The sequence below is a fragment of the Anomaloglossus baeobatrachus genome, chromosome 5 (genome assembly GCF_048569485.1).
Source record: "Anomaloglossus baeobatrachus isolate aAnoBae1 chromosome 5, aAnoBae1.hap1, whole genome shotgun sequence".
NCBI lineage: Eukaryota > Metazoa > Chordata > Amphibia > Anura > Aromobatidae > Anomaloglossus > Anomaloglossus baeobatrachus.
This window is the reverse complement of record NC_134357.1, coordinates 128339467-128353172: the sequence shown is the minus strand read 5'-3', so window position 1 is coordinate 128353172 and position 13706 is coordinate 128339467. Positions and strand designations below refer to the sequence as shown.

At 48.0% G+C, this 13706-nt stretch overlaps 1 protein-coding gene across 2 annotated transcripts in view; it reads right to left on the bottom strand.

Moving 5' to 3' along the window:
- The window catches only part of NOLC1 (nucleolar and coiled-body phosphoprotein 1), an 81346-nt gene extending 69004 nt beyond the window's left edge, over positions 1 to 12342 (bottom strand). For both annotated transcript variants that reach the window (XM_075348877.1, XM_075348878.1), the window contains exons 1-2: positions 12172 to 12342; positions 136 to 191 (exon numbers count right to left, since the gene is read on the bottom strand). In XM_075348877.1, the coding sequence (XP_075204992.1) occupies positions 136 to 191; positions 12172 to 12279 (164 nt within the window). In that variant the 5' untranslated portion in view covers positions 12280 to 12342. The remainder of the gene's footprint in view (positions 1 to 135; positions 192 to 12171) is intronic.
- Between the last annotated feature and the right edge of the window lie 1364 nt (positions 12343 to 13706).

The window sequence follows — 13706 nt, the reverse complement described above, 5'->3', positions numbered from 1 at the left end:
ATATATATAAAAATCATACATTAACTACACAATACGTAAATTCTAGAATACCCGATGCGTAGAATCGGGCCACCTTCTAGTAAATAAATAAAAAAAAACAGACTGATAAAAAAAAAAAATCAATAAATAACTCACTTAATCCAATCACTGAATATATCAACAAGTGATGCCGGGCTAGCGTCCTGCTCCTTCTGTCATGGGAAAAGATGGGGGAAAGGAAAATTAGAGAAAAGTCAACTTTGTGAATTATCATTACTTAGGCCTAGAGAAAAAATGGCTAACATGCTGCCTTTGTGGCTCATGGCAAGTGGAGTTTATGCTATGTATATAGCATCCACACATACATATATTTATATTGCCACTTATCCTTACAGGTGATGAATGTGATACAGTCATTGACTTGTACAGTCATGGCCAAAAGTTTTGAGAATGCTACAAATATTAATTTTTACAAAGTCTACTGCTTAAGTTTTTCTAATGGCAATTTGCATATACTCCAGAATGTCATAAAGCAATGTCATCAGCTTAACAGCAATTACTTGCAAAGTCAATATTGGCTAAGAAAATGAACTTCAACCCCCAAAACACATTTCAACAGCATTGCATTCCTGCCTTAAAAGGAGCCGCTAACATTGTTTTAGTGATTGTTCCATTAACACAGGTGTGGGTGTTGATGAGGACAGGGCTGGCGATCAGTCATGATCAAGTAAGAATGACACCACTGGACACTTTAAAAGGAGGCTGGTGCTTGGTATCATTGTTTCTCTTCAGTTAACCATGGTTATCTCTAAAGAAACATGTGCAGCCATCATTGCTCTGCACAAAAATGGCCTAACAGGGAAGAGTATCGCAGCTACAAAGATTGCACCTCAGTCAACAATCTATCGCATCATCAACAACTTCAAGGAGAGAGCTTCCATTGTTACCAAAAAGGCTCCAGGGCGCCCAAGAAGGGCCAGCAAATGCCAGGACCGTATCTTAAAACTGTTTCAGCTGCGGGATCGGACTGCCAGCAGTGCTGAGCTAGCTCAGCAATGGCAGCAGGCTGGTGTGAGTGCTTCTGCACGCACTGTGAGGCGGAGACTGCTTGAGCAAGGCCTGGTTTCAAGGAGGGCAGCAAAGAAGCCACTTCTCTCCAGAAAAAACATCAGGGACCGACTGATATTCTGCAAAAGGTACAGGGAGTGGACTGCTGAGGACTGGGGTAAAGTCATTTTCTCAGATGAATCCCCTTTTCGATTGTTTGGGAAATCTGGAAAACAGCTTATTAGGAGAAGAAGAGGTGAGCGCTACCACCAGTCTTGTCTCATGCCAACTGTTAAGCATCCTGAAACGATTCATGTGTGGGGTTGCTTCTCAGCCAAGGGAATCGCACCACTCACAGTCTGGCCTAAAAACACAGCCATGAATAAAGAATGGTACCAGAATGTCCTCCAAGAGCAACTTCTCCCAATTGTCCAAGAGCAGTTTGGCGCCCAACAATGCCTTTTCCAGCATGATGGAGCACCTTGCCATAAAGCAAAGGTGATCACTAAATGGCTCATGGAACAAAACAGAGATTTTAGGTCCATGGTCTGGAAACTCCCCAGATCTTAATCCCATTGAGAACTTGTTGGCAATCATCAAGAGACGGGTGGACAAACAAAAAACAACAAATTCTGGCAAAATGCAAGCACTGCTTATGCAAGAATGGACAGCTATCAGTCAGGATTTGATCCAGAAGTTGATTGAGAGCATGCCAGGGAGAATTACAGAGGTCCTGAAGAAGAAGGGTCAACACTGCAAATATTGACTTGTTGCATTAACTCATTCTGTCAATATAACCTTTTGGTCTCATAATATGATTGCAATTATATTTCTGTATGTGATGTAAACATCAGACAAACAATTAAAAACCAGAGGGCAACAGATCATGTGAAAATATAATTTTGATGTCATTCTCAAAACTTTTGGCCATGACTGTACATCTGTAATACACAGGACATTGCCAAAGTTTCTGTGCAAACAAATTCTTAAAAAATATAATGATAAAATTAAAAGTTTTCTCTACAGATCTAGTACTTCTTTGAATGCTGAGCTCTGTATATCCTCACCCACATTACTGATTAGCTGCTGTGTACACTGTAAATAGGCAGAAAGCCATTAATCACTGGTGCAGACAGGATTAGAGAACTCATGAATATGGAGAACTACCTTGCAGCAGGTTTACTAGTCCTCTAATAATCTCCTGCTGATTAAGGCTGCTTTCACACTACGTTTTTTTAACATGCGTCATGAACGTTTTTTTGCTGTAAAAGCGGATCCTGCTTTTACAGCAAAAAACGCATGCTAACGCATGTGTTATTTTGCAGGATCCGGTCACTGGATGTTTAGGGGCGGGCATTGGAGTCATGTGATCGGGAGTGAGGGGAACTAAACGTGCCTGACTGGGAGCCGGCTTCTTACAACTGCGGAGGTTCGTAACCAAGGTAAACATCGGGTAACTTGCTTGGATACCCGATATTTATCTTGGTTACGAGCGTCTGTACACGTAACCAACGTAAACATCAGGTAACTAAGAAGTGGTTACCCGATATTTACCTTGGTTACGAGTGTCCGCAGCTCTCAGGTGGGAGAGAGAGACAGGAGAGGGAGGGAGAAATGAGAGAGGGAGGAGAGAGAGGGTGAGAGAGGGAGGAGAGAGAGGGACTGATCACCCGAGACTAGTTTCTGTGCATGCTCAGTAGAGCAAGCAGGATCCTGTCTATCAGCATGCCAGCGTTCACCTGCGTTCACATGCTGTTTAGTCAGGATCCAGCAATTTGCAGTATTTGGACGCAGCTCAAAAACGCTACAAGTAGCGTTTTTGAAAAATGTTAAAAAACTGCAACTCGCTGGATCCTCACTATAACGCACGCAAACGCAGGTGAACGCATGTTAACGCGAGTCCATTGCAAATGCATTGAACTGAAAACGCATTTGCACTGGATCCGCTTTTGCGTTAAAAAAACGTTCATGACGGATGTTAAAAAAACGTAGTGTGAAAGCCGCCTTATCTGTGATTATAATTTTCCCATCACTGATGCAAGCAGCTCTATAAGTGGCACATCACTGGAATCAGGGTCTCTGTTTCTGTTGCTGTCAGATTTGGTGACAAAAACCTGAAGACAGATTCCCTTTAATAAGATTAATAGGAAACGTATTTAGAGTTTTCCCTTATGGACCCTATAATTGAAGTTGTATGACAAATCTGGTGCAGACTAATTGTTGTATCTTGACTGACAGTTGTAATGAAGACAGCGGAGATCATAATGGCCTTCAATGTAGCTATAACCGAGTCTTATTGTCACTGGCCAGGTTTGGAAAGTGACACGAAAAGTGGACAGTATTTTAACAAAATAAAGGTTACACTGGATTTATTAAAGCAAATCTAGGAATCCTCTCACATTTTGTTTCATTCATGTTCTCACTGTCAAACAGATAAAAATGTGACAAAAACATTCCTAAGTTGTATAAAGAAGCGTAGTCTGCTGTACTTTCCTATAGAAAGAAGTACAAGAAAAAAAACCGGTGCAGAATAAGGCTATGTGCGCACGTGTGCGTAATTCATGCAGTTACGCTGCGCTTTGTTGCGCAGCGTAACTGCATGCATCCTGCGTCCCCTGCACAGTCTATGGAGATTGTGCAGGAGCCGTGCGCACGTGGCGTCTTAGAGCGCAGCGCTTCGGCTGCTGCCCGAATCGCTGCGTTCTAAGAAGTGACATGTCACTTCTTCCGTGCGCTTTGCCGGCAGCTCCTGCTCTGTCTATGGCAGGAGCTGCAGGCAGAGCACACGTTCTCGCCGGCACCATGCGCTTCAGAACGGAGCTTTTCAGCTGCGCTCTGAAGCGCACCTTTTCGGTGCGGTGCAAAGCGCACACGTGCGCACATAGCCTAACTTTTACAATATGAATTGATGGCTGACATATACCTAGTCAGTGGCATATGTCAGCGATACTGATCAGGGAATATTTCTTATTTATACTACCATCAGAAGTAATGCAGTGAGAACAGCGCCTAAAAAAAACCCAAACCCTTAACATACTGGGACTTCCCTGTGGACTACAGGATTACACCAACCCACCAGGAGCCTCCGCACCAGCACCTACCAGCCCACCAAGAGCCTCCGCACCAGCACCTGCCAGCCCACCAGGAGCCTCCGCACCAGCCAGCCCACCAGGAGCCTCCGCACCAGCACCTGCCAGCCCACCAAGAGCCTCCGCACCAGCACCTGCCAGCCCACCAAGAGCGTCCGCACCAGCACCTGCCAGCCCACCAAGAGCCTCCGCACCAGCACCTGCCAGCCCACCAAGAGCCTCCGCACCAGCACCTGCCAGCCCACCAAGAGCCTCCGCACCAGCATCTACCAGCCCACCAGGAGCCTCAGCATCTACCAGCCCACCAGGAGCCTCAGCATCTACCAGCCCACCAGGAGCCTCAGCATCTACCAGCCCACCAGGAGCCTCAGCATCTACCAGCCCACCAGGAGCCTCAGCATCTACCAGCCCACCAGGAGCCTCAGCATCTACCAGCCCACCAGGAGCCTCAGCATCTACCAGCCCACCAGGAGCCTCAGCACCAGCATCTACCAGCCCACCAGGAGCCTCAGCACCAGCATCTACCAGCCCACCAGGAGCCTCAGCACCAGCATCTGCCAGCCCACCAGGAGCCTCAGCACCAGCACCTGCCAGGCCACCAGGAGCCTCCGCACCAGCACCTGCCAGCCCACCAGGAGCCTCCGCACCAGCACCTGCCAGCCCACCAGGAGCCTCCGCACCAGCACCTGCCAGCCCACCAGGAGCCTCCGCACCAGCACCTGACAGCCCACCAAGAGCCTCCGCACCAGCACCTGCCAGCCCACCAAGAGCCTCCGCACCAGCACCTGCCAGCCCACCAAGAGCCTCCGCACCAGCATCTGCCAGCCCACCAAGAGCCTCCGCACCAGCACCTGCCAGCCCACCAAGAGCCTCCGCACCAGCATCTACCAGCGCACCAGCATCTACCAGCCCACCAGGAGCCTCAGCATCTACCAGCCCACCAGGAGCCTCAGCATCTACCAGCCCACCAGGAGCTTCAGCATCTACCAGCCCACCAGGAGCCTCAGCATCTACCAGCCCACCAGGAGCCTCAGCATCTACCAGCCCACCAGGAGCCTCAGCATCTACCAGCCCACCAGGAGCCTCAGCATCTACCAGCCCACCAGGAGCCTCAGCATCTACCAGCCCACCAGGAGCCTCAGCATCTACCAGCCCACCAGGAGCCTCAGCATCTACCAGCCCACCAAGAGCCTCAGCACCAGCATCTGCCAGCCCACCAAGAGCCTCAGCACCAGCACCTGCCAGCCCACCAAGAGCCTCAGCACCAGCACCTGCCAGCCCACCAAGAGCCTCCGCACCAGCATCTGCCAGCCCACCAGCATCTACCAGCCCACCAGGAGCCCCAGCATCTACCAGCCCACCAGGAGCCCCAGCATCTACCAGCCCACCAGGAGCCCCAGCATCTACCAGCCCACCAGGAGCCCCAGCATCTACCAGCCCACCAGGAGCCCCAGCATCTACCAGCCCACCAGGAGCCCCAGCATCTACCAGCCCACCAGGAGCCCCAGCATCTACCAGCCCACCAGGAGCCCCAGCATCTACCAGCCCACCAGGAGCCCCAGCATCTACCAGCCCACCAGGAGCCCCAGCATCTACCAGCCCACCAGGAGCCCCAGCATCTACCAGCCCACCAGGAGCCCCAGCATCTACCAGCCCACCAGGAGCCCCAGCATCTACCAGCCCACCAGGAGCCCCAGCATCTACCAGCCCACCAGGAGCCCCAGCATCTACCAGCCCACCAGGAGCCCCAGCATCTACCAGCCCACCAGGAGCCCCAGCATCTACCAGCCCACCAGGAGCCCCAGCATCTACCAGCCCACCAGGAGCCTCAGCATCTACCAGCCCACCAGGAGCCTCAGCATCTACCAGCCCACCAGGAGCCTCAGCATCTACCAGCCCACCAGGAGCCTCAGCATCTACCAGCCCACCAGGAGCCTCAGCATCTACCAGCCCACCAGGAGCCTCAGCATCTACCAGCCCACCAGGAGCCTCAGCATCTACCAGCCCACCAGGAGCCTCAGCATCTACCAGCCCACCAGGAGCCTCAGCATCTACCAGCCCACCAGGAGCCTCAGCATCTACCAGCCCACCAGGAGCCTCAGCATCTACCAGCCCACCAGGAGCCTCAGCATCTACCAGCCCACCAGGAGCCTCAGCATCTACCAGCCCACCAGGAGCCTCAGCATCTACCAGCCCACCAGGAGCCTCAGCATCTACCAGCCCACCAGGAGCCTCAGCATCTACCAGCCCACCAGGAGCCTCAGCATCTACCAGCCCACCAGGAGCCTCAGCATCTACCAGCCCACCAGGAGCCTCAGCATCTACCAGCCCACCAGGAGCCTCAGCATCTACCAGCCCACCAGGAGCCTCAGCACCAACCAATCCCACCAGGAGCCTCAGCAGCAGCATCTACCAGCCCACCAGGAGCCTCAGCAGCAGCATCTACCAGCCCACCAGGAGCCTCAGCAGCAGCATCTACCAGCCCACCAGGAGCCTCAGCACCAGCATCTACCAGCCCACCAGGAGCCTCAGCACCAGCATCTACCAGCCCACCAGGAGCCTCAGCACCAGCATCTACCAGCCCACCAGGAGCCTCAGCACCAGCATCTACCAGCCCACCAGGAGCCTCAGCACCAGCATCTGCCAGCCCACCAGGAGCCTCAGCACCAGCATCTGCCAGCCCACCAGGAGCCTCAGCACCAGCATCTGCCAGCCCACCAGGAGCCTCAGCACCAGCATCTACCAGCCCACCAGGAGCCTCAGCACCAGCATCTACCAGCCCACCAGGAGCCTCTGCAGCAGACTGCCATGTCCCGCCTTATAGGGGACATTACAGGCATGTTAAGGGGCTGATATAAACGTCAGTGATTTCTCTTGTACACATTAAACAGTCTGATTTTCATTGGTGCTTTGGATCAGATTTTCATCAGTTTCAGTTATGTATCAGTTCTTATTAGAGTTTCAGTAATTTTCCTAAAGATTAAAAATAAAGGCAGTTTTTCCAGGTTTTTGGGTTTTTTTTAACAAACAAAAAAGCAAACAACAAACAGGCGCCATCCCAGTGCTATCTGATTTCTTCCATGAACATATTACATTGGCGACTCAGATCATAATGGGGCGTTTCCATGTGTTTGTATGGGCCACTACATCTCGGTACACCAATATACCTGGACAGGTGAACGGCCCACACTGTAATAGGTCTATGGGGCTGTATGGGCCCTAACAAATGGAAGGTGACAAATAGCAATAGCACTACTTTGTGTTGCCATATTCTGAAAACTTTTTTTTATTTATTTTTTTTTTTTATTAAAGAAATGTGAACATAGCCTAAAATGCTACAGCCGGTGGAGACAGAAGCATATTGTGAACATCTTGGTCACTTCTCCCACAGCTGCTAGCAACGCCATGGATTCAGGACATCTTCAGCAGGCAGCAATGCAAGAAACTGGAACAAGTAACTGCAACAACACCCCATTGACTCCCTGTACCAAGAGGGGAGATAGACGCTGCTGAGAGGCGACTTCAGCCTCAACCTCCTATGAAGTCATGTTTGAGACGCCTCTCAAGAGAAACGTCACAGGAAGTGCAGTACAAAAAAAAAACACAATTAGGAATTAACAGGATAGAGAGAAATGTAGGGTATTGTGTGATAAAGATAGTTACAAATGTGTTTAAGGAGTAAAAATAAAAATTTAGGACAATTTAAGTATTGGATCACCCCATGAACATTTGAATTTTTGAGGGACAAGATGTATTCGTACTATTTTGTTAACCATGAGAGACTAATGTGTTTAATTTCTGTATTCAATTTTTTGGGGAGGAGCAAAGTGATTTTTTTTTAAATTTATTTATATTTATTATTATTTTTTATACTCTCCATTAGTCTTTATATGGACCTACATTTGCTTGCTCAAATCTGTAGTATTGCAGTCTACTGTAGAAATAAACATGGCAGACATGGGCGGCCTCTTGTCTGCCAGGACAGCACAATCAGGACCCACCGATTGCATAGCTGGTTCAATTGGACAATGAAAAATTGGTGTCCTATTTCTTAAGGCCGGTTTCAGACATCCGTGTTTAATCAGGCACCAGTCACATGCATGGTTATGGTCACACGTGTGTCACAAGTATGTGCATACGTGTGACAGGTACCGGAGAAAACACGGGTCTGTGAAATAAGATTTTCCATATTTACCTGCTGTCTCCGGCTCTGCTTCCTCCCGCTCCTGACCGCCGCTCATTATAGTCATCGATTATTCACTGCACTCAGGACCTTGAAGCTGGAACATCGCGAGGACAGCGCTGGATACAGCACCGCAGAGGACAGCATCACAGGGACAGGTGAGTATTCTGCAAGCACAGTGACACCCAGGAGGTCATTGAAGTTCCCAATGAACTCTGATGACATCCTGTTGACCCCCGCCCTACAGTTTTACGGGTTCATCAGAGTTCATTGGGAACTGTGATGAGTCCCCGATGCTGTCCCTGCGATGATCCGGCTTACAGGTTCCCACTACACACACACACACACGTATACACTGAACACACACACACACACACACACACACACACATTCTGCTGTATACTCATCCAGCGATGCGGTCCCCGGCACTGAAGTCCCCGCAATGCTCCGGCTTCCAGCTTAACAGGGCACTGAATATTCAGTGAGTATAATGAGCGGCGATAAGGAGCAGGAGGCAGCAGAGCCAGAGACAGCAGCGCTGGAGAGAGGTAAATATAGAAAATCTTTTTATTAAAAAGACCTGTGTTTTCTCCGGTACGTGTCACACTGATGTCACACGAATCACATCAGTGTGCGATCCGTGTGACACCCGTGCTGCCGGAAAAAAACGGACATGCCTGCGTGTGTGCGTGCGGGGTCATGAGAGGTCACACGGTCTGTGTGAAAACACGGACGTGTGATTAACAGCAAATAATAACATGGGTACGTGTGGCATTCGTTTTAAAAACTGATGTCACACGAACCTGAAACACGGATGTCTCAAACCGGCCTAAATGCAGACGGTGGCAACAAGTGGGATCCACTGCTGGGATCAGAGTCAGCCCCAATATTAGCGGTTCAGTCTTGGGTTCTGGCTTCACAATACACAGCCATTAGCAGATGCATGGAGCAGGCTCCGCTCCTGAGCCTGCTCCATACATGTAGCACATGTACAGCGGATGTCACAAAGGAGATAATAGGCCCGTCTATATCTGTGCTACGAATTACAGCCTTTTGCTTTGAGCTAGGGGCTGAAAATAAAAATTCCTTTTGAATATAAATTTGATCTTTCGCGTTTCCTAGCGAGTCCATTTTATTTGAAAAAATTGTGCAGCCCACTACACACTTTTCAGACATTTTTGACTGAATTTTCAATGAACGCTCCTAATGGAGATGTGGTCGAAGACCAACATTAAATATTTTTGTATCTTGGAAACAGAAAATTAATGTTTTTCTACAGAAATAAATCTAAAAGACAAACTTGTGACTATCCTTGCATTTTATGGACAGTAGCTGTGATGAGGGAAATATAGGTCCTTTTGGTTCCCATATTACTAACACAACATGTGGACCATCCACCATTCATTAGAACTGGAGTAAAGCTGCATTTACACTGAAGGATTATCATTTCACAATAATCTTGCAGTTACAGGCTGCCAATCACTCGAATGAGCAAAACACTTGTCATCGGGTGACATGATCTACTAGGTACACAGATAATCATCATTCTTGACAGCGCGTCCTGCTATGTAAGACCTGCACTACTGAGAATAATAGCAGCCTAGTGGGCACTGTGTGATTGATGACACTTCACGCAGTGTGTAACGTTACGTGTTTCCAGCCTATCAGGTTATTAAATGACTGTCAATTTTATGTCCAGTATTTATTGATCAGTGGTCATTTAATGCTGCAAATCAGTTACTGCAAGTAGACCTTTAACCCACTATAAGTATCTGTAGTGCTTCATCTCCAGTTCTAATGCCCGGAGGGAAATCCCAGTGTTACATCCTAAAAGGGGTTTTCCCACAAAAAAAAGTTAATTTTAATCAAAGGATCTTGGAAAAATTATCTCCACAATTGGATGTTAAAAAAAAAAAACAAAAAAAAAAACACAGTCCTTTGCTGAGATAATCTTATATATGTGCCCCTGCTATGTACTGTGTAATGGCTGTGTCTGACCGTACAGGGACATGATCTGATCATACCACATCTCTTGGGCCGAGGAGGAAGCAAAAAAAAAAAAACAAAGACGTTACAGCAGGGAATCACAGATGATTCTTGAAAACATTTTTTTTAAAAAACGGACAGGGAAATGCTTTACCTCACAGAAAGAATCAGCTGTGACCCCATGCTGTAATGTCTATACATTTTTACTTCCTCGCCGGCCCAGGAAATGTGGTATGATCAAGCCACACATCCAGTTGTGGAAATCACTATTATTCCACGATCTATTGATTAAAGTTAACTTTAAAATTTAACTGGTATTCCCATCTTCAAGATCCTATCCTAATATGTAGTAGGTATAATAATACTAATAGTGATAATAGCAAATTCCTCCAATTAGATATGTAGTATAGCTCTCCTGATATAGCCATGTCTCTTATCTCATGTGCAGGGTATTACAGTACCATAGGTATCCATGGTGACGACCACAAGCAACTGTCAGCTTAAGGGTTGTCATAACCATGGATACCTAAGCTGCTATGACCTGCCTCATGTGCAGGGTATTATAACTAATCATTTCTAACTGGAGGTATTTTGCTAACATTATTATTACTACACCTACCACATATTAGGATAGGATCTTTATCCCGTTAAGGCTATGTGCACACGTTGCAGATTCGGTTACAGACATTCTGCACCCACATCTGCGTCTCCCGGCAGGAAAACCGCCATGGCAAAAAACACTTTTCTGTGTGTTATTTTCATTGCTTTCACCAGCAATGAAAAAAAAAACAACACATAAAAAAAAAAAAAAAAAATGGGGGTCAAATTGCAGCAAAAACACACGGCAACAATGAAGAAAGAATTGACTAGCTGCATTACTTTATTTGCAACAAAATCGTTAAGGAAAAAATCCTGAACGTGCACAGCAAGTCAGGATTCTTATAGACGTTCCTGGATTAAGGATTTTTTGCATATTTGCAAGAAAAAAAAATGCTGGGGGGGGGGAATTCACCCCACTTTACACACAACCTAACTTTGTCCCTTTTAATGTCTCATTCAGACGCTGAGATGGCATAGTTATATCCCAGACTCTCAGATGTGCAGGAGTTTGGTTGAGAAACCACAGAATAGGTACATGTATCCCCCAAAAATTATTCAGAACACGAGTCAATCATGGACGCCGGAATGAGGCTGAACAGAGGTGCGAACCAGCACCCATAATACACCAGATGACCGTGGCACAGGGCTCTGTTCACACATGCATTATGGCTTCTTTTTATAATGAAGGGTCGGACAGACTGCTGGACGTATAAGACATTACTGCGGCACCAGCACAGGACTAACGGACTACCAGGGACTATCAAGACTACCAGGGACTATCAAGACTACCAGGGACTATCAAGACTACCAGGGACTATCAAGACTACCAGGGACTATCAAGACTACCAGGGACTATCAAGACTACCAGGGACTATCAAGACTACCAGGGACTATCAAGACTACCAGGGACTAACAAGACTACCAGGGACTAACAAGACTACCAGGGACTAACAAGACTACCAGGGACTAACAAGACTACCAGGGACTAACAAGACTATTGGAGTCCAGTGATTTCCCCCAGTTTGCTGGGTACAATAATGGTGTGTGCGGCATTGTTCCGGAGGACCAGTCTCCCACACACAATATTACCCTGTCAGACACTATGGACAGTTCTCATAGGTACAGGAGTTCACAGATGACAAGCACTGGCTCATACACAGAGCCCCTCAGTACAGCAGAAAGCAATGCTGAGGAAGACTACCGGTCACAGCTCCGGTACCGCCAGCAGCCCCCTACTGTACACACACTGCGGTCCGTACACATGCAGCATGGCCGCCAGTCACTCACCACTCCGGTCGCTCTCGCGAACTCTTTAGCTGCATTAGTGAACTGGTTGTCGCGCAGAAAACGCAGCACATGAGGGAACAGATCGCTGGGTACCACTTGATCAGCCATGATTCTCGCTCCGACCTCGCACACGCTGCCCACAGGAATCACGTGGAAACAGGAAGGGGCGACTTGCTGCTTGTCGCAAAACATTGACGTCACCGGAACATGCGCTCGGACGCAGAGGTGTAGAACGTGGTGTAGAAAGGTGGTGGTGTCCGTACAGCGTACGTCATGATAGAACGCGAGGGGCGTGCTCACTACAGTGCGGAGTACCAGGAGGACGGCGAGAGCCAGCCTGCTCTGTACAGCGCATGTGCACGCCGGTCATAGCTCCAGTGACAGGAGTAACTAATGACATAATACAGCGCCTGTGTGAATAGCAATCAGAGCTTGTGTGCAGGACATGCGCCATTAGTGTTCCATAGCTGCGGACTAGAGTCACAGCCTACATGCCGCCACATCTGATTTGTAGGCCTGGCCTGATGTCATCGTCCCCACGGAAGACGTGGGACTGATCGGAGGCGCAGGTGTCGGCAGATAGAAGGCTCATAGGACCCCATCTCCGGCCATGACACGTACCAGGGCCCTGCACATTATTCACTCCTCTCTAGTAGCTAATACAAACTAAAGCTGGGTTCACACATAGTGGCAACGACGTCGCTGTTACGTCACCATTTTCTGTGACGCAACAGCGACCTTGTTATGATCGCTGCTTACCTGTCAAACACAGCAGACGCAGCAGCGATCATAACGACTCGCGTCGCTGTGCTACATGTGCAGAGAGGCTATGTTCACACGGTGCATTTTTGCTGTTTTTTCATTGATTTGATGCAAATACAAGATACTGCGTTTTTGAAAGCAGCCGGATGTGAATTCTTTCTGCATTTTTGCTGCTTTTTTCAGCATTGAAAGTGATGAGTGACAAGTTGCAGCTGTTTTTTGCTGCTCTTTTGGAGAATGTATATGGAGGAAATATTACTCAAGAAGTATCTGATATTACTAAGATGTTGATTTCTCGCAGAGGCAGCAATTGATATAAAACTTAGCTTTTAATTATAATGGTTAAAAAGCCTTATTAAAAACACACACAAGACATAAACAACAAACAGTTGCTCATACACAGCTGTCAGGCGATAAAATCCAAAAAGATACTATTACAGGATGAGAATAGTCTAGCGATGGGTGAATACAACCTGTAAAGATCGGGGTTTGTACCGGATACCTACCATCCATGCACCGACCCCCAAACAAGGAGCTCTCAGGGAACTCTGTGTAATTGTTTGGATTCACGACACCCTGATAATTAAAAAAAAAGGAAAAAGACAGAAAATAGGGAATAAAGAAGAAGCGTTATACCTACTGAATCTCCTGTCAAACTGTAACTACTTCCTAGTCCGCTCGGTAACCCTCATAAATATTCCCTGCTTCCATCGGCCACCAGCAGTCCCGGCATCTGAGATTGGTTGCAGTCAGACTGCGCCCCCACCCTGTGT